Below are 19,929 nucleotides of genomic sequence, written 5' to 3'. Positions count from 1 at the left end.
AGTGCTTCATCCTCACCTAGTCTGTGACTGATTTATCTCTTGAGTGTACTCGGTCTCCTTCAGAAATGTTTGCACACCCAGAACCAGAGCTAGAGGGACTTTCCTAGTGGTCCAGTGGCTTACACTCCACGCTCCCAGTGCAGTGGGCCCAGGTTCAATCCTTGGTTGGGGAACTACATCCCACATCACAGCTAAGAGTTCTCATGCCGCAACTAAAGGTCCTGCATGCCACAACGAAAATTAAAGATGCTCTGTGCCAGCTGGTCAAATAAATAAAATAAAAAAAAATAAATGTTTTTTTTAAAAAGAAACTAGAAACTTAGTTTACTCTCCCATTTTGGTGTTATTAATTTGTGACGTTCAATTCTCTTTTATACCAGAGTGACTGCCATTATTCCTTGATACACATTGCAGAGATATTCCTGCATGACTTTTTTTGGAAGCCCTGCACAAATCACCTAAACTTATGCAGAATTTAATTTAAAGTATTCACTTAGCTTTTGCTTGTATAATATTTAACTAACTGACATCCCCTCTGGGGTCCTTTGAGGCAAGACATAGGGAAGTCGCAGAGTGGACTGTCTTGTCTCCAAGGAGGGAGAAACAAAGAGAGTTCTTAGAATATAATGACAATATGTCCTGAGAAAGTTACACTGTAGCAAAATGCTTTTGGTTTCCTTAAACCTACCATTAAGTGTGGAATTGTCTCCCCACCTGTAAAAACTCATGTGTTTAATTCCTAACCCCAGGACCTCACAAGGTGACTTCAGTTAAGGGAGGGTCTTCACAGAGGCGGTCAAGTTACAGATTGTTGAGCCTGGGCCCTCGCCAATGAGAACGCCAAGTCCTAACCACTGAATCTCCAGGGAGTTCCCTTGAAAACAGTTTTTGAGTTTTGAGTGTATATGTGTGTGTGTGTGTGTGTGTGTGTGTGTGTGTGTGTGTATAAAATTTGTTTTCCTCTCATTGATCTTCCAGTTTCCTAAAACAACCATGCATGTTTTATCGTATCTTTCTTTCCTTCACCAGAATTCTCTTGGATTGGCAATTTTCAGATTGCTTATGAACTCTTGGTAACATGGCCTCTAGCTAATCAATTTGTAGGCTGCGTGTACTTACCCACAACAGTGAAAGGCTGGTGTATCCACCGTAACTTATGGCTTAGTCCCAAGCAATGAGGCAGAGACATAGAAAGGGGAATTGGGGAGGCACGAAGCTTTCAGAGGTGAAGTTGGCGACTTTCAGAAAGAGAAAGTCAGTCTGAACATGGAGAAGGGCTGATTTGGATGAGTAAGGAGCCAGTAGGTAGATAGGTATGTGGAGAATTTGCAAACAGTAGGAAGAGGATACTTTCTCAACTGAAGAAACACAGCTTATGGTAGAATTTGCAGATTCAAAGAAGATGACGTAAAGGAGTTTGAATCCTAAGAGAATCCTATTTCTTGGGAAAACAAGGAGCATAACACGGTGCATTTGGTTCTTTTCCCAGGGGAGCACCCCTTCTTTCTCTCCTCCTGACCCTGTGGGGGGGAAGAAATGGGCTGGTGGCTTATTCTCAGCCAGGCCCTGTAGCCCTTTTTCTGTTCCCTTAATTGTTTGTTTGTTTGTTTGTTTGTTTCATCGTTTTATCCTTGACGTCTCCGTGTGACTCATAGTGTTTGACAACGTCTCTGCCCCCAAGGATTACTTTATTTGCCATCTGTTCTACTTTCTACACCGTTTCTCCTGGGGAGCAGCTTTTCCCACATGGATTCCATGCTCATAGATGTGTTGGGGACAGCCCTCAGGTCAGCGACCCCTTGCCCATTCTCCTGTCCTCATTTTTCTCCTGGTACCTATAGAACATCTCTGCTCTGTCATTACTAATCCTACAGTGAAATCTCTCCCAAACCAAGCTCTCCCTACTGGACTCTGCTCTCATCTTTGGCAACACTGGTTCCAGTCGTGAAACATGAACCTTTGATTGCAGTCTTTTTCCCTTTCCATATTTTTGTCACTCTGACCTGCTCATCTTTGTTGAGCCATATTTTGGGCTCCACCCCTTTGCCCTTGGGCTTGTGCATGGACTGGTTCAGGGTCACCTTGCCCTCTTCCGCCTCTGATTCATGCTGTACAGGCTGAGCCCATCTTATTGATTTCCATTCTCTTTCCAAATGGTTTATCTTCATTTGAGATTCAACTCAGCAAATGGGAAGTAGATGCTTGATCGTCAGTGACCAGCAGCTCCTGACACTGTGACTTTGGTAAATTCAGCACTTCCTTGTCTCAGAGTTTCAGTATGGAGGGTCGAACGCTGAATATTTCAACTTAGATCTCCTCTCACTGCTTGTCATTCAACTTGTTTGAAAACACACTTCATTATCCCATGCCCTAAGAGAAACAACACTTTCAGACCACCTCCCGTCTTCAGTGTCACCATCCGTGGAACCCCACTCCTTTTGGCCCCCAGACATTTATATTTGATTGCTCCCTCGCCTTTGCCCTTTTGTCCCATCCATCAGTGTGTCTTGCCTCTCTTCTCTGCAGAGTCTTGTTTCTGCTGTTTTCTTTCTGTTCTTTCAGGCAATTCTTTAGTCCAGGTCCTCACTGCTGGGAAAGCCCAGGTCAGCTCACCAAGACCAGTGTTCTGTCCACTATGCCACTATGCATCAGAGAAGTGAAGTTTACCTCTTTCAGGAGGTAAATTTATGTGAGTAGTTTTGAATGGTTGTATTTCTCCAGTGTCATCCTAACCAGAGGATAGAGAAATGCTAGCGACTTGGGAGCACTGTTGTGGGGTGCATTGATTTCCCAGGTGGTGTGCAGTCAGCCTACCCCCTACTTTAGATCAGTCTCCTCTCACACATCAGGTTTCATTTTTTCTTGGCTGTTATGGTACCTGTCCCCTTAGTTGGTGCTTTGACTCCAAGACTCTGAAGCATGAAGAAGAAGAAAGGGTTAACAGCACAGATTTGTGAGTCAGGCAGACCTCAGTTCAGATCCCAGCCCTGCTGGTAGTGGTAGAGTGAGCTTGGACAGGCTAAATCATCTCCCTAAACTCAACGTGGACTACCGTGGTGGCTCAAATGGCAAAGAATCTGCCTGCAATGGAGGAGGCCTGGGTTCAATCCCTGGGTTGGAAAGATCCCCTGGAGAAGGGAATGGTAACCCACTCCAGTATTCTTGCCTGAAGAATCCCCACGGACAGGGGAACCTGGTGGGCTACATACCATGGGGTCACAAAGAGTCAGACATGACTAAGCAACTAACACACTTTCACAGTCAACTTACCTGTCTTTAAAATGGGAAATGCAGGAGAAGGAAATGGCAACCCACTCCAGTATTCTTGCCTGGAAAAGTCCCTGGACAGAGGAACCTGGCAGGCTGCAGTCCATGGGGTCACATGACTGAGCATGCATGCATGAGGGTGGAGGGAGATGAGTTGGTAGCAATAAACTGGTAGAACTAAAAATAATAATAAAAAAAAAAAAAATGTGAAATGCACCTGACCTTACAGTTGTGAGCTATGCACACCTAGAGTCTGACACAGAGCAAACCCAGTCACAACAGTTGCTCTCCAGCTTGTTAATTGCATGTTAGATGATAGTAAAGTGAAGATCTAGTGGTAGGGCTTCACACCAGCTTTTTCCGTATTTAAAAATTACTTCTAGAAGGTTGAAGTTATCAGAAGATGACAATTCTGGGTAAGTAGACTGTTGGGGCACCAGTGTAGACTAGTAGTTATGTTGGGAATGAACATTTGTTAATGTATGACTACTAGTAAAAACTCCTAAGTTGCTGTTTCCAAGCAAAGCCTCATCTTCCTGAGGGTAGGGTCCATAGTGCTGGCTGCAAGCTCCCAATGCCCAGTCAGCAGGAGCTGGAACACTGCCCTTCAAAAGACACAACATCTTTCTCACTGCAGCTCAATTCTTATTTTACCTCCCCTGTAAACCCTTGCCTAACTGTTTAGCCCATGGTGATTCTCGCCTCTGAACTCCTGTTGCATTTATTTTGGCAAGTTGCTTATGTTGATCAGAATTGGCAGATGTCCTTTTTACTTTGCATTGACCTTGGCAACCCCATGAGATTTTAAGCTCCTTTAGCACAGAGCCAATGTCTTAGATATCTTATGCTTCCTTTTGTACCCAATTCCAGCCTTTTTATAGAAAGAACCCTTAATGGAATCAGTAGTATTGTGATTGTCCTTATTGATAAAGAATTCTGTAGAGCTTGTGGTTGATTCTAAACTGAGTTCTGGTGGGATAGACTATACATTTAACGTTATACAGCTAGCAGATAATTAGACTTTGATGGAAAACTATATACAAGTTTCATGGACATTTAGTATACACTGTTTTGGAAATATATCATTTAGAAATGGGCTAACCTGAAATTATTTTTGTACTTGTGAAATAGAAACTTGACAAGCAGGATTACTGTCATTAAAATTTTATGAATAATGTTATATATGTCAATGAAGAAGTTTTTTCTGTTAGCTTTCAACCCCCAGAGGCATCAAATTATGGTAATCAAGGATTATACTGATTAACTCTTTTGTGTTTTTAAATGTCCATTCTGATGCATTTTTCTAACATTCATATATTTTTTATATTTTTTGAAATATTCTGTGATTTTATTATGTCTTATGTACATAATGTGATTCGTAAGAGAGAGCTAGCAGTCAGCTAGGTATGGGAATTAATCCATCCTTTGAGTTCTGGATTCCAAAAAAAAAGAGGTCTGTAGCTTCTATCGAATGCTATTTGGTAGAAGCTTGTGTCCGAAGGACTATAAAAGTGGTGAAGCTGGTACCTTTTAAACTAAGGTGTTCTCTTTTTTCCCCTAGGTTTTTGTTATTGTTGTTGTTACATCATGTGGTTTGCAGGATCTTGGTTTCCCTGACGGGGAATCAAACCTTTGCCCCCTGTAATGGAAGTGTGGACTCTTAACCACTGGCCCACCAGGAAATTCCCAAACTAAGACGTTTGTGATTCCATTCTCTTTAATGATGTAACTGGATTCTGGGTGGTGATCTGCAACACCAAAATTAAACTTTACATCCTGATAAAAATGGTGCCACTGTTTGGCTTGTAATTCCTTCCCTTGAGCTTTGAGAGATTCCAGTGCAATTGAATTCAGTTTAATTTTTTTTTTTTTTTAATCATAATTGAACCCTCACTCATCCCTGTAGTTTCACCAGAGTCTGATCTTCCAGTAGATAATTTTGGGGTGGTGAAATGAAAAGGAAATGTACTCAGATGTGAAGCAACTCTTCAGTTCATCTAATTGTGAAATATAAAATTATGAAGAAACTAAGCAAATAAGTGGGGAAAAATGAACTAAATAAGCCAATCCTTTAACAAATGACCTTTTAAAAATGCTTGTGACTTAAGAGCTCAGAAAGATCATGAAAATTTTTTAAACTATCCTTTTTTTTTTTTTAAGGTGGAAAAAAATTATTCTTCACCCTAGAAAAATAAATTTCTCATTGAACTATTAAGACAAAGAAGGCACGTAGAGTTACCCAGGTTTGAACTTCTGGGGCCAGGGTCTGTTTTTTCCACTTTATTATAGGTGCCTAAACCCATCACTTGACTTCCTAGTTTTCAAACTAGGACCTTTGTAAGAATGAAAGTAGGGCGGGTGCCCTCATTAATCGAATTGTTGTAACAGGGGTAATTCCAGATTGTCCCAAAGTCAGACGTATATTTACTCTGTTCATGAAAAATCTGGCCTGGAGCCTGGTACATACTAGGTGCTCAAGACTTTAACTTCTGGAGAATCATGAGACTCCTAAGTAATGGGGTTTGAAATCAAGTGTGATCACATCTATGGACATAAATGGCTTCTAACTTCCCTGGTGGCTTAGGCGGTAAAGATCCACTTGCAATGTGGGAGACCTGGGTTCAACCCCTTGCACGGTGTAAAGAACCTACCAAAGCAGGAGACACAAGAGACGAATTCAATCCCTGGGTCAGGAAGATCCCCTAGAGTAGGAAATGGCAACACACTCCAGTATCGTTGCCTGGAAAATTCCATGGACAGAGGAACCTGGCTGTCTCTAGTCCATGGGGTTGCAAAGAGTCGGACATGACTGAGCGACTGAGCACACACATTTAAAAATAGTTTTTTGAAGTGCAGACTTATATGCATGCTTTTAAAAAAACATTTATTTATTTATTTGACTGTGCTGTGTCTTAGTTACAACATATGAAATCTAGTTCCCCAACCAGGGATCGAACCTGGGCTCCCTGCATTGGAAACAGAGTCTTAACCACTGAACCACAAGGGAAATTCCACATGATTTTTTTTAAAATGCAAAATGAGGATGTGAATAAAATGACCAAAAGAGAGCCCAGTGCTTTTCTCTGCCTTTAGCATACAGGCTGTCAAAAATGCACCCTAAGTATCAGGAGCCTGAATTTGTTTGGGGTGTGTGAGAGGTCTTTTGTCTTTGTTGGTAAGAAGAAATACCTTCTTACAAGTCATGGGCTTTAATTCTGCTGACTGTAGGATGTATCTTAATGCCCATTTTATAGGGGCTATATTTCATTTGCCCCATGCAAGGAAGAATATATTACATACAGTTGTACTAGTTGACTTAAAGTTTAATAAATTTAAGTGCCTCTTACTGGTCACTTTTATAACATCCACATAAACTTGTATCAGTAACATTAAAAAGCACACAAGGCCCTGATGAATATCTAATAGTCAGTGTTGATGATTTTGACCTCGTTATGAGACAGATGGTAACAGGGCTATGCCTTTTAGAAGCCGGAGTTCTAAATTATGGTGCCTGGCTGTGCGTTCATTTGAGTGACAGTGCGACCATCATGTCAGGAGTTACCTTGGCAGGCTACGCAGGCTTTCATGAATTGGTCTGGCTCTCGTGGCCCCTCTAGGGAGCAGGTGTTGAATTTTGCAGATTTATCCTACAGTGATTTCCCAGGTCCCTCCTCATGAGCTCAAAACCACCCCCCGCCACACCCTAGTCTCCCATGGAAGGAGGAGAAAAATTCTTTTTCTCTTCCAAGAGCCAAATAGGAAGGGCAGAGATGACTTAGAAAGCAATTGAGATTGTGCCGTAAGATCAAACCGAAAATGTCCATTAACCCCCCTGCCTTTTCTGAAAAGAAAATCGACCAATAAGGAGGGTGGCAGGCCTTGCAGAGTACAGAGTTCAACACAGAGAGAAATGAAATGAAACAGGACTTGCCTGGTGGCTCAGTGGATAAGAATCCTCCTGCCAACCAGGGGAACATGGGTTTGGTCCCTGGTCCGGGAAGATCCCACAACTTTGTAGCTTTCCTCAGAGCAGCTAAGCCCATTCGCTACAACTGCTGAAACCCACATGCCCTAGAGCCTGTGCTCCTCAACAAGAGAAGCCTCCGAGCATGAGTAGAGAGTAGACCCTGCTCACTGCAACTAGAGAAAGACCATGCAAAGCAACAAAGACCCAGTGCAGCCAAAAAGAAAAAAAGAAAGAGATGAGAGGAAATAGCTTGAAAACTAAGATCATGGCATCTGGTCCCATCACTTCGTGGGAAATAGATGGGGAAACAGTGGAAGCAGTGTCAGACTTTATTTTTTGGGGCTCCAAAATCACTGCAGATGGTGACTGCAGCCATGAAATTAAAAGACGCTTACTCCTTGGAAGCAAAGTTATAACCAACCTAGACAGCATATTAAAAAGCAGAGACATTACTTTGCCAACAAAGGTCCATCTAGTCAAGGCTATGGTTTTTCCAGTGGTCATGTATGGATGTGAGAGTTAGACTGTGAAGAAAGCTGAGCACCAAAGAATTGATGTTTCTGAACTGTGGTGTTGGAGAAGACTCTTGAGAGTCCCTTGGACTGCAAGGAGATCCAACCAGTCCATCCCAAAGGAGATCAGTCCTGGGTGTTCATTGGAAGGACTGATGCTGAAGCTGAAGCTCCAATACTTTGGCCACCTCATGTGAAGAGTTGACTCATCAGAAGAGACCCTGATGCTGGAAGGGATTGGGGGCAGGAGGAGAAGGGGGCGACAGAGGATGAGATGGCTGGATGGCATCACCGACTCGATGGACATGAGTTTGAGTAAACTCCGGGAGTTGGTGACGGACAGGGAGGCCTGGTATGCTGCGATTCACGGGGTCGCAAAGAGACGGACACAACTGAGCGACTGAACTGACTGACTGAGAGTGGGAAACATAAACACTGTCGCCTTCTTCGTCCCCAGCCTTGGGGGATCTGAATAAATCTAATGCAAAAGGTGTGCATTGGGCTCCCTGGGGACTCCATTAATCAGGAGGTTTTGTTCCAGAAAAATATTCTCAAAAAGAAGTGTTTGCATAAGTTTGGTTATTCCTGTAGGATTAAGACTAAGCTATGCAGCTACCAGCAGTCTTTTATAAACCCTTATAGGTTGGAGATTTAAAAATAAATTATTGTTGTTGTTATTATTGGAGACTTTCTTTCGCTATATTTTCTTTGAGCAGTTTGCTTTGCAGAGCAAAATGACCTCTGCTAAAGAATAAGGGTAATAAGACTGTATTGGCAAACCTCCAGCTCCAAGATAAGTAAGCTTGGGGATGTAATGTACAATCTGATGACTGTAGTTAACAAGCTGTATGTATTGTATCCTTGAAAGTTGCTAAGAGAGTAAATCTTAAAATGTTCTCATCACACACACACAAAAGGTAAGGTGTGAGGTGATGGAGGTGGTAACTAACCTTATGATTATCATTTTGCAATATCAACGCATACCAAATCATCACGTTGTACACATCAGACTTCCACAATTTCATGTCAGTTACATCTCGTAAAGCTAGGGGGTTGGGAAATAAGACTGTATCAGGACTTGTGACTGGTTCTTAGAACAGTGGCTGCTGATCTTATGAAGGGGCAGCAGTGGCCATACCAGGCCAGGCTGGTGTGGCAAAGGGCATCTCTAGCCATGCAGATCTCTTCTCTGATCCTGGGACTCTGTCACCAGAGATAGCAAATGACAATTTCCAGTTTTATGCCCCCTGGCTGTCATCCCAGTAGCAAACAAGTTATAAGCCATTCTCTTCCCCTTTGTAAAATTCCACTTCTATACCCTGGCCTTTCCACCAAGATTTTTTGAAACAGTGAAAACAGAGAATAGAATTGCATCTCCTTTATGTAACTTCAGCATGTTTCTTATGCCACCTCTGACCTCTTCACTGCACAGCCCGCCCCCATCCCCCAGCAATTCCTTGGCCTTAGTCCTCCTGCCTCAAAATACCAAGGATGAAGAAGTTAGGGGCAAGCTTCATACCAGAGAATAAAGGAAATGCTTACTGCTTTGCCTTTTCAGGGATAAAGTTACCAAAAGCCAAGGGATTGGTCATTTATATATTGTATAAAATATCTGGAACAGTTGTTGTTCATTCGCTCAGTCATGTCTGACTCTTTAAGACCCCATGGACTGCCACATGCCAGGTTTCCCTGTCCTTCACCATCTCCCAGAGTTTGCTCAAACTCATGTCCATTGAGTCAGTGATGCCATCCAAACATCTCATCCTCTGTCATCCCCTCCTCCTCTTGCCTTCAGTCTTTCCCAGCATCAGGATCTTTTCCAGTGAGTTGGCTCTTGGCATCAGATGACCAAAGTATTGGAGCTTTGGCTTCAACATGAATCTTTCCAATGAATATTCAGGGTTGATTTCCTTTAGGATTGACTGGTTTGATCTAGAACAGTATGGTTATTTAATACTGATGTATATAGAATAGACATTTTCTGTGCTATTATAGAATTGAGGGGAAATTGACTTGAACAAAAAGTACAGCAGGATGAAACAGGCTAAGTTTTGAATTCTGAATGAGCAAGCCAGAATAGTCTTGTTAGGCAGAAGGCTGTCTACAGAAGTGTAGTCATGTCACACAAGTAGATACTGGAGTTCAGGAACCAAACAAGACAGGAAGCCTCTGTCAGATCTATGTGGTCAGGGTCAAGGTAGGGTTCAGAGCAGGTGTTGGGTGTTGGGCTGAGGTTGACCCTGGGAAGTCAGAGCACATCAAAGATGAAGTATAGATAGAACACAGTTGCTGACACCAGAACAAGAGCTACCTAGGCTCTGCCCTGTTTTGGGTGGAAAAGTATAAGCAGGTTTTTCTTTATTCTCCGGAGAGAGGCCAGGTTCCATAGGTACTTGTGACTGGTGATTACTCTATTGTTAGAGAACTAAGCTCTCCTGGAGGCCTGGTCAGATAGAGTGCTTCATTCTATCAACTGAAGGCCTCCTTTATATAACAATCGTGGCTTAATGCTGGGGGAAGAAAAGAAGTATGGGGTGTAAACTGTACCACATGCCCTCTGAATGTAGCCTCGTTATGGAAACATGACTTAAACATGGAAAAAGTTACATAGCACAAAATCTTAGTCATTCAACTCAAGACAAGATATTCTGCAAGGTAGAAATGAATTTGTGAGCAAATGGGCAGTGCACGTGGTAAGTGGCTTAGAAACAGAGAATTGGGAATATCACTGTGGGTTGGCGGTGTCCAGGGAGAAGAGGCATCTGAATTGTTTCATCTTTGGATAACTTGAGAGAAGTGGTGAAGGCATGCCAGATGGGTGTAGGGGGCACTGCATAAAGAGCATGGTGTTAGGAAACAAGAGAGACAATCTAGAAACAGTGAGCAGAACAGCTTAATTAGAACTGAGGGTTCAGGAAGGTTAATAGTTGGAGGTAAAGCCAGCAAAGCAGTTCAAATCAAAATGTGAAGGTGTTAAGAGTCCTCAAATTTATCTTCTAGGCACTAAGGAATCATTGAAAGTTTTCGGACAGAGGAGTGACATACTTAGAAATGTTCTAGGAAGATAATCCGGTGGCTGAATATGGGCAGATTGGGGGAAGAAAGAGCGCTCAGGTAGGCCAGATGTCTGTGCTTTCTTTGCTGTACTGGAGAGTGATAAATGTTTTCACTGTGGAAGTGGCAGCAAGAACAGAAGCAAAGAGGTGGTTACAAGAGACGTTTTGGAGGATGGAGAAATAAGAGTCCACACCTTCTTGTCCATGGAGGCCAAGAAGAATCATCAAAGGCAAATCAACAGTTTTGGAACCAAGTGACTAGAAGAATATTTTATGAACAGACATGGGGAAATGATCACGGAGGTGAAATGGCTCGATTTTTAGGAAAAGATAGGGAGTTCATCTTTGGAAGATCATCTATGATATTGTAGCAGGAGGCAGAAATAACCTTCCTGGAAGGCACAACAGAGCAGTTGGCCTGTGCTGAGCATGTGGGGGTCGCCTGCATAGAGATGAGAGCTTAACTCCAGAGAGAGCAAAGTCCAAACATTGGCGATGCCCGCATTTTAAAGGAGGAAGAGGAAGCAGCCGGCACAGAACAGCACAGGAAGCTGTTCTGCTCACTGTTTCTAGATTGTCTCTTTTGTTTCCTAACACCATGCTCTTTATGCAGTGCCCCCTACACCCATCTGCGATCAGATGTGGGATGGGGAGTTTACAGATTCACAGGGCACACAGATAAGAGCATCAAGAAGGAAGTCGTGGTCAGCAGTGTCAGATTGGTCAGTTGTCAAGAGGGCAAAGAATAGAAGCTGAAAAAAGGCCATTTATTGGGCAGTTAGGAAGTTGTTTACCTTTAAGAGGGCACTCCTCTCCAGGGTGTATGTGTGCATGGGTGGAGAGGGATTAAGGAGTGAGCCTTGAAGACAAGGGAGCATCAACCACTGATTACAGGTGAGAAGAAGGGAAGGATCAAAAGGGACGGATTCAGCTGGTACTCCCCTTCCGAGCTGAGAGTGTCCATGTGCACAAAGTGAAGGCAGAAGAAAAAGACTGTCGTTGATTCTTTTGGCAAAACTGTATTAAGTACCTGCTAAGAACTTGGATCCAGTTAACACAGAGAAATTGAAAAGCGAAAGAGAACAGACCATGGAGGGAATTCAAAAGGAAATGGGAGAGGCTGAATCCTGAGAATCCGGGCAACTTTTAGTGTCAGACCAGGGAGACCCTTCTCCTGACACCGGAGAGATGGAAGAGAGGATGGAGGGCGGGGATAAATTCAGGGGTGTTTCGAAATGAAGAGAATAGACGTGGAAAGCAAGGCTGCTGGCCTCAGGCTTCTGGACTATGTGGAACGTGGGTTGTTGCTGAGGGAAAAGGTAGATGAGATCAAAGGGAAAATGTTAAATAACCACCCACAGGCAATGTTAGGGGGTCGGAAAGACACACACACTGGGATCACTTAACACCGATAATGCTCCAGAGAAGCCACACTTTCTGTGTGCTTTTATAGGAAATGTCTCTTAACTACACTTTAGAAGATGGGCAGTGTTTATTTCTGCTTTTACCTGTAAAGACTTACCCTTCCTCATCGCCTCGTTACTTTTCCTTAATTCATTGTCTGAATTTTTGTCTGTGTCCAGCATATCCATAGTTACAAATTGCACAGCTATTCCATAGTTATGGTCTTCTAGATTACTGAGGTTCCTTAAATTGTGGGTGAGGTTTTGATATGAAATAATAATACTTTCTAGATAAATTGATCGATACATGACTTTAGCAGGAAAAGTGAGTAAATAGAGCCCATGAATTATGCTACCCATTCCCCCTAGCCTCCCCCTCCCCCCCGCAAAAAAAAGTTGATAAAATGATTCAGACTATCTCAGTGAAAACGTCAGACCAACTGCTGGTCGATCCAGCCCTACAGAATGATTTAAGGTGACTAAGACACCAGTGGGTAATTATGGTTCATCCGGAAGCTAGCAGATCACGAGTGGCTCCGTGATTGGACCTGTGTGGGAAGCTTTTTCCTCAAATGAGCAAGCCTGACACTTGCAGTGCCTGGGTATGGCCAGGGAGTACCGGAACCGTGTGAGACAACTAAGTATACGACAGGTAACTGGGCCACCTGAGGCAGCCTTCAGTTTTAACTGGGTTGCCACCCGGTGAGAACTGAAGAAGAATTTGTTTCTATCGCAGACAATATTTATTAGAAAAAAACCCAACATGGTGAACTAAATTCTGGTATTCTAATTCCATCTCTGAGATATGGCCGTATTCCCACCCTATGAGTCTTCTGGAACTCCTCGGGCCCACAGGCTTAGTGACCAGACTGTGCTTCTGGGTGGAATAGATTCGATTTTCCAACCTTTTTTTTTTTTAATTTATTTATTTTTTTGGCTGCGCTGGGTCTTCATTGCTGCATGCGGGCTTTCTGAAGTTGCGACGAGTGGGGGCTCCTCTCTAGTTGCGGTGCTCGGGCTTCTCGTTGCGGTGGCATCTCTGGTTGTGGAGCACAGGCTCTAGGGCGTGCAAGCTTCAGTAGTTGTGATGCACGGGGTTAGTCACTCCACAGCATGTGAGATCTTCCCCGACCAGGGATCGAACTGGCGTCCCCCTGCGTCGCAAGGCACATTCTTCACCCCCGGACCACCAGGGAAGCTGCTTCGCCCTTGCTTTGAAGTGGGAAGACAGTATTCTCTAGGACCCGTGCCGCCGGTCAGAACCCAAGGGCCCGTGTCACGTTCATTCACGCAACGGCAACTCACATATCTCTTTCTCCCCCCGCAGGTATGGCCTCACATGTGCAAGTTTTCTCCCCTCACACCCTTCAATCAAGTGCCTTCTGTAGCGTGAAGAAACTGAAAGTAGAGCCGAGCTCCAACTGGGACATGACCGGGTACGGCTCCCACAGCAAAGTGTACGGCCCGAGCAAGAACGCGCCACCGTCCCAGCCAGCCGCCGCGACCGTCAGCGCCTCCCTGCCCATCCCCAACCCCAGCCTCCCGTACGAGCAGACCATCATCTTCCCAGGAAGCACCGGGCACATCGTCGTGACCTCAGCCAGCAGCACTTCCGTCTCCGGGCCCGTCCTCGGCGGACCGCACAACCTCATGCGTCGCAGCACTGTGAGCCTTCTTGACACCTACCAAAAATGCGGACTCAAGCGGAAGAGTGAGGAGATCGAGAACACGAGCAGCGTGCAGATCATCGAAGAGCACCCACCCATGATCCAGAACAATGCGAGCGGGGCCACCGTAGCCACTGCCACCACCTCGACTGCCACCTCCAAAAACAGCGGCTCCAACAGCGAGGGGGATTACCAGCTGGTCCAGCACGAGGTGCTGTGCTCCATGACCAACACCTACGAGGTCTTAGAGTTCCTGGGCCGAGGGACGTTCGGGCAGGTGGTCAAGTGCTGGAAGCGGGGCACCAACGAGATCGTGGCCATCAAGATCCTGAAGAACCACCCGTCGTACGCCCGCCAAGGCCAGATCGAGGTGAGCATCCTGGCGCGTCTGAGCACAGAGAGCGCCGACGACTACAACTTCGTCCGCGCCTACGAGTGCTTCCAGCACAAGAACCACACGTGCTTGGTGTTCGAGATGCTGGAGCAGAACCTCTATGACTTTCTGAAGCAGAACAAGTTCAGCCCCTTGCCCCTCAAGTACATTCGCCCGGTCCTCCAGCAGGTCGCCACCGCCCTGATGAAACTGAAAAGTCTAGGTCTTATCCATGCCGACCTCAAACCGGAGAACATCATGTTGGTGGATCCATCCAGACAGCCGTACAGGGTGAAGGTCATCGACTTCGGTTCCGCCAGTCACGTGTCCAAGGCTGTGTGCTCCACCTACCTACAGTCTAGATATTACAGGTAAGGCCGTATGCCCTGAGATGAGAGATGCTGAATGCCCAGTGGCACTCACAAGGCATGTGCCGTGTTGGTCGCTGCCGGGTAGATAAAATTGCTGCTCTCAGTGGTCATGATTTAGTCGGGAAATTAGGACATGTGCACTTGGGAAACGATGATTAGAAGTCACGTGAAAACAGAGCCAAGTAAGATTCTTGGCACAGATGTTCAGAGTTGGGAGGGATTCCTGGCAGGGTGGGGCTGGGGCTAAGAGCAGAGGCATGGCAGGGGAGTCAGGTCGTCATGGACAGATAGAACCCAGATGTAGGTGAAGGAGAGAGAGGGACACACATTATGAAGTCGCTCCAGCAAAATGCACAAAAAGACTCACAGCGGACCAGGAGGACTCCCCACCTGGCCAGAACAGAGGATCCATGGAGGGGTGGAAGACCTGATCACAACGATAGGTTGGGACCAGGATGCTGGGGTCTGAGCTACCAGACTACGGGGTTGCAGTTGTGTTTGTAAACATGGAGCAAGCACTGAAGCATTTGCCCAGCAGAGGGTAATGGGATGAAAGTGATGCTCTGAGAAGGTGGCTCTATGTCTCTGTATAAGGAGGAGGCCAGGGGAGGGTCTGTAGCCTGGGGACCAGGCAGCCTGCTCTGGTGATGGGAGAACTCCAGGTTTGGGGTCAGGAGGAGGATTGTAACATCCTTGGTGGGAAAATGTGAAACTTCCATTCCTTCACTCAACAAGGATTTATTTCACTTCTTTCATGAGCCAGGCACAGCGCTGGGGACAGGAACACAGCCAGGACAGCAGGGGCAAGGCCCTCACCATCCTGGAGTCTGTAGTATCTATACAGCTTCCCACCCTTAGCTCCGTGTCAAAGTCACCAGCGGGTGGACGGAGCTTTAAAAAAAAAAAAAAAAAACACCTGATTTAGGTCCCAGTCTCTGAACGGACATCTCTGGGGGAGGTGTCCTGCAGGGGTGATTGTGGGTGATTGTCACGGCTCTCCTGGGGCTCCCAGCCCTCAGCCAAGGTTGAGAGGCACTGCTCAGGAGGGACCCAGATGAGAGCACTGGCTCAGGTCAGGGCAGCTCGTTGCTCTACTCACTAAAGTGTGTGGCTAGGCTGGTTGCCTCGTTCTCTTCCTCCTTCGTTCCTGACCCATAAACTGGGTGGGTCCGGGCACCAGCTGTGTAGGGCTGTTGGATGATGGAGCTGGGACATGGTTTGGATGCTCGGCTCTGAGTCCGGCACGTGGTGGATGCCCAGGGCTTGGATAGAAATGGGAGCAAGTAAGTCTTTTCTGGGAGACGGCAGTGGTCTGCGCTTGAGGGAATGTTTGAACGGTCCAAGACTCGTGGAGGTTGGCAAGAAATGAAACTAAAACCCCCACGAGAAGATGGGGGCTGACAACACATTTAGGAGGTTGACACGTGAGCGGTAAAACCTGAATCCCTCGACTTCATCGTTCCTAGGCCCTGTGGGCCCGGCCCTCGAGGGTGCACATGCTTTCCGCTCACCCATCCATCCCGGCCACGGAGGAGGTGAGTGTGTCTGAGCCATGTGGGCACAGCCAGCCCATCAACCCATTCTGAGGCCATCCTGGCGCCTCCCCACCTTGTCTGCCCATCTGCCCACCCCTCCACCTGGCCAGATCTTCACAGGTGCCCTCACCCCAGGGTCTCATGACCCAGCCCAGCCCTCACCCTTGAGTCTCCATCCATGACCTCGCGCCCCCTCCCCTGGATGGTCTGTGGCCATGAGACAGGCATCCCCATGGTCCCCCACTTCCCTCATCTCAGTCCTGACTCAAACAGGTTTGCAGGCCATTCCACCTGTTCCATCCACCACCATCCCCCCATCCCTTCTTGAGCATCCAGGGAGGAGCCTCGTGTCCGTGTCCCCTAGGTTTCTGGAGGGGTGACTCTGTATTGCTCACCCGGTTCCTCCACTCACCTGCTTCTTAAGCCTCTGTGGTCAGCTGTCGGACCCTCAGCCCCAGAGCCAAGCAGAGAGGGAGGCTGTAAGGCTGGTGCCGTGGCCGCTGCGGAAGGGGGCCTGGGCCTCCACCCCAGGGGAGGGTGTGAAGGAGGTGGTTGGGCAGGGCTGGGATGGCAGGCGTTCTCTTCAAGTGCCCTTCTCGCAACGTGCAGTCTGGGTGGCATCACGTAGGCTCACCCGCCCATCTGAGGGATTTTCAGCGCTGTAGCCAGCTCCCCGCCGCCGTGGTCCCTCTACGCTTGGGGGTGCCAGACCAGCATGTCAGAGGCCACTTCTTCCTGGGTCTTGGCCTGAATTTAGGGTGAACTGCAGCAGAGTCAGGATGCTCAGGCTTTTATTATTTTGTTAAGTTGATGCTGTTTAGTAAAGAATACTGGCTTTATTCATGTTTACTAAAAATCGAACCCAGCAACTTGTAAAAAGGCTTTTAAAAGCTCTGTTTAAAAGGCAGTGCATACTTAAAGCAGGCATCCCTGGTTGCTCAGCTGGTAAAGAATCCGCTTGCAATGCAGGAGACTCTGGTTCGATTCCTGAGTCAGGAAGATTCCCCTGGAGAAGGGAGAGGCTACCCACTCTAGTATTCTTGGGCTTTCCTGGTGGCTCAGATGGTAAAAAATCCACCTGCAATGCAGGAGACCTGGGTTCAATTCCTGGATTGGGAAGACCAGCTCAGTTGGTAAAGAATCTGCCTGCAATGCAGGAGACCCGGGTTTGATTCCTGGGTCGGGAAGATCCCGTAGAAAAAGAAATGGCAACCGACTCCAGTATTCTTGCCTGGAGAATCCCATGGACAGAGGAGATTGGCAGGCTACAGTCCATGATGTCAGAAGAGTCTGACACGACTTAGCAACTAAACCACCAGCAACTGGAGGAGGGCATGGCAACTCACTTCAGTATCCTTGCCTGGAGAATCCCATGGACAGAGGAGCCTGGCGGGCCACAATCCATGGGGTCACAAAGAGTCGGACATGACTGAAGCGACTTAGCATGCATGCGTAGTTGCTTTAGGGATCCCACTTTCAAAGGGGAGAAGGTTTACATTTCCTGCCCTGTTTTTGAATGGACAGTACTAAATGTCTCATCCCACCCTCTTCCCCACCTAGCGATGTGGAAACCTTATGATGTAGAGATCTTCCTGTCCTCCTGGGAGGGAGGGGAGGTACCTGGAAAAGTAGGTGGGTCTTGGGAAGCAAATAGTTTTCCCCAACTATTAGGCATGTGCTTGGTCGAGGTTCAACACGTTGCTGTAGGTATTCTGTGGGGCAAGCCCGACAGTGTGTTTCTTAGGAAAGAAAGGCTGCTTGTTTTCGTTGTTTGATGCATGAGTAACCCCTTCCAACCTGACCTTCCAAGTTGAAGGTCAGTTACTTTGTTAAACCAACCGACCATACTGGTCCTCAGACTTTATTGTGCATAAGAATCACCTGGAGAGTTTGTTAAGAACCCACTTATGCCACAGTCCTGCCCCAGACCCACTGCACCCCAGTTCTCCAGAGGGGGACCCCCAGAGACGTCTTCCCCTTGCACACGTCCCAGGACTCACCACGGGGAATCAAAGGTGAGCTTGTGCAGGTGGTCAGAGACCCACTCAGGGAGATAGGAATTTCCTTAGTGGAGTCCCCTTTCAAGTGCTCACTCCCCGAGGAGTGGATGTGGAGGCAGTCCCGGGCAGGTCTGTGGACACACCTGGGAAGCCCCTGCTATTTCCCTGCAGCAGCCCTGTCTTACCTTCTGGGTTGTGTTCCAAGACTCCCAGTGGGTGCTTGAAACTGAGGATAGTTCCAAACCTATGTATTCCAATCCCCAATGCTTAGTCCTCAGTCATGTCCAACTCTTTGCAACCCCATGGACTGTAGCCCACCAGACTCCTCTGTCCATGGGGTTTTTCAGGCAAGAATGCTAGAGTGGATTGCCATTTCCTTCTCCAGGGGATCTTCCGACCCAGAGGCTTCGCTGGTGGCTCAGTGGTAAAGAACCCACCTGCCAGTGCAGGAGATACAGGAGAATTGGGGTTGATCCCTGGGTTGGGAAAATGGACAGAGGAGTCTGTCAGACTACATACAGTCCATGGGGTTGCTAAGACTTAGATATGACTTAGTGACTAAGCAACAACATGCTTAACATAGATCTTAGCAACCTCAGCATACCTTTTTTCTTTCCTTATTTAATGGAGAACTTTCACCTTTTCACTTAAAAGAAGCTCTTTATGGCTTCTCTTTGGTATCTCTGAATTGCCAGCATATTACTACTTTTGTGGTTTGGGGCTGTTATTAAGTAAAATAAGGGCTACCTGAACACAAGCACTGCCATACCACAGTCTGTCCAATCGTCAGATTGGCTACCAGGAGACATTACTGGGGGCTCATGGGCAGAACATGCTGAGCGAAGGGGAGATTCCCGTCCTGGCTGGGATAGACTGGAGCTTGGTGAGATATTATCATGCTCCTCAGACTAGCAGGCAGTTTAAAATTTAAAAATTGTTCGTTTCTGGAATTTTTCACTTAATGATTTTGAATTGAGGTTGACTATGATTAAGGGGGAGGGACTACTGCATTTGATTCTACATCGATGCCAGTTATTTTTCTTTTTTTTTGGAGCAAGCAGTAAATCGATGCTTGGATATTTCCACTGTCAGTGTGACCGGCAGACTGCAAACAAGACTAAATATTAAACTCTACCCAGGAAAAACAAAAAGACATGCCATTCAGGCAGGAGATAGTGATTAAAATGTGTGAATGTTTTGTTTGTTTCTGCTCCAAGCTGTTCAAAATACTCTTGTCTAGATTTCGTTTGAAATGCTTAAGACTATTACCAGGACCAAAGAAGTAGGGGTGTGTGTGCATAAAAATTTAGGACATAAAAAATGGCCAGTAATCTTTTCCTTTAGAATAATCCAGCCTTTTTTGCCTGGTTCTAAAGGTTTCAGACACTATCTTCAAATTGGGGGTTGAGATATATTTTAATTCAGTTCAGTTCATCACACGTGCATTGGGTGCCTACCATCTGTCCTGTGGTGGATGTACTGAAGGGTAGGAGAGATAAGACACAAGATTTCCAATCTGGAGGAGTTTATGGTTTCTCTGAGGAGATTAAAAGACACAAGCAGATTGCCTGGAGTGTAATTCTGATACTTTGATATTGCAAATGTTTGATCACTCAGCAGATACTCATTGAGACTCTAGGGAACCTGTGATGAGAAAAACCGGTAAAAGAGATTCAAAGTCAATGAAAGATTTTGTAAGATGGATTAATAGGGAAGATTTATAGAGCACAGCTATATATTGAAGGACTGTTGAGGTCCATCTTGAAGGAAATGTGAGA

General features: G+C 46.2%; 1 protein-coding gene across 4 annotated transcripts in view; it reads left to right on the top strand.

Moving 5' to 3' along the window:
• The window catches only part of HIPK2 (homeodomain interacting protein kinase 2), a 208,278-nt gene that overhangs the window by 49,550 nt on the left and 138,799 nt on the right, over positions 1-19,929 (top strand). For all 4 annotated transcript variants that reach the window (XM_061165905.1, XM_061165907.1, XM_061165906.1 and 1 more), the window contains exon 2: positions 13,533-14,616. In XM_061165905.1, the coding sequence (XP_061021888.1) occupies positions 13,533-14,616 (1,084 nt within the window). The remainder of the gene's footprint in view (positions 1-13,532; positions 14,617-19,929) is intronic.

This window comes from Dama dama, chromosome 18, assembly GCF_033118175.1.
Source record: "Dama dama isolate Ldn47 chromosome 18, ASM3311817v1, whole genome shotgun sequence".
Lineage (NCBI taxonomy): Eukaryota > Metazoa > Chordata > Mammalia > Artiodactyla > Cervidae > Dama > Dama dama.
This window is presented reverse-complemented; position numbering and strand designations above follow the sequence as displayed.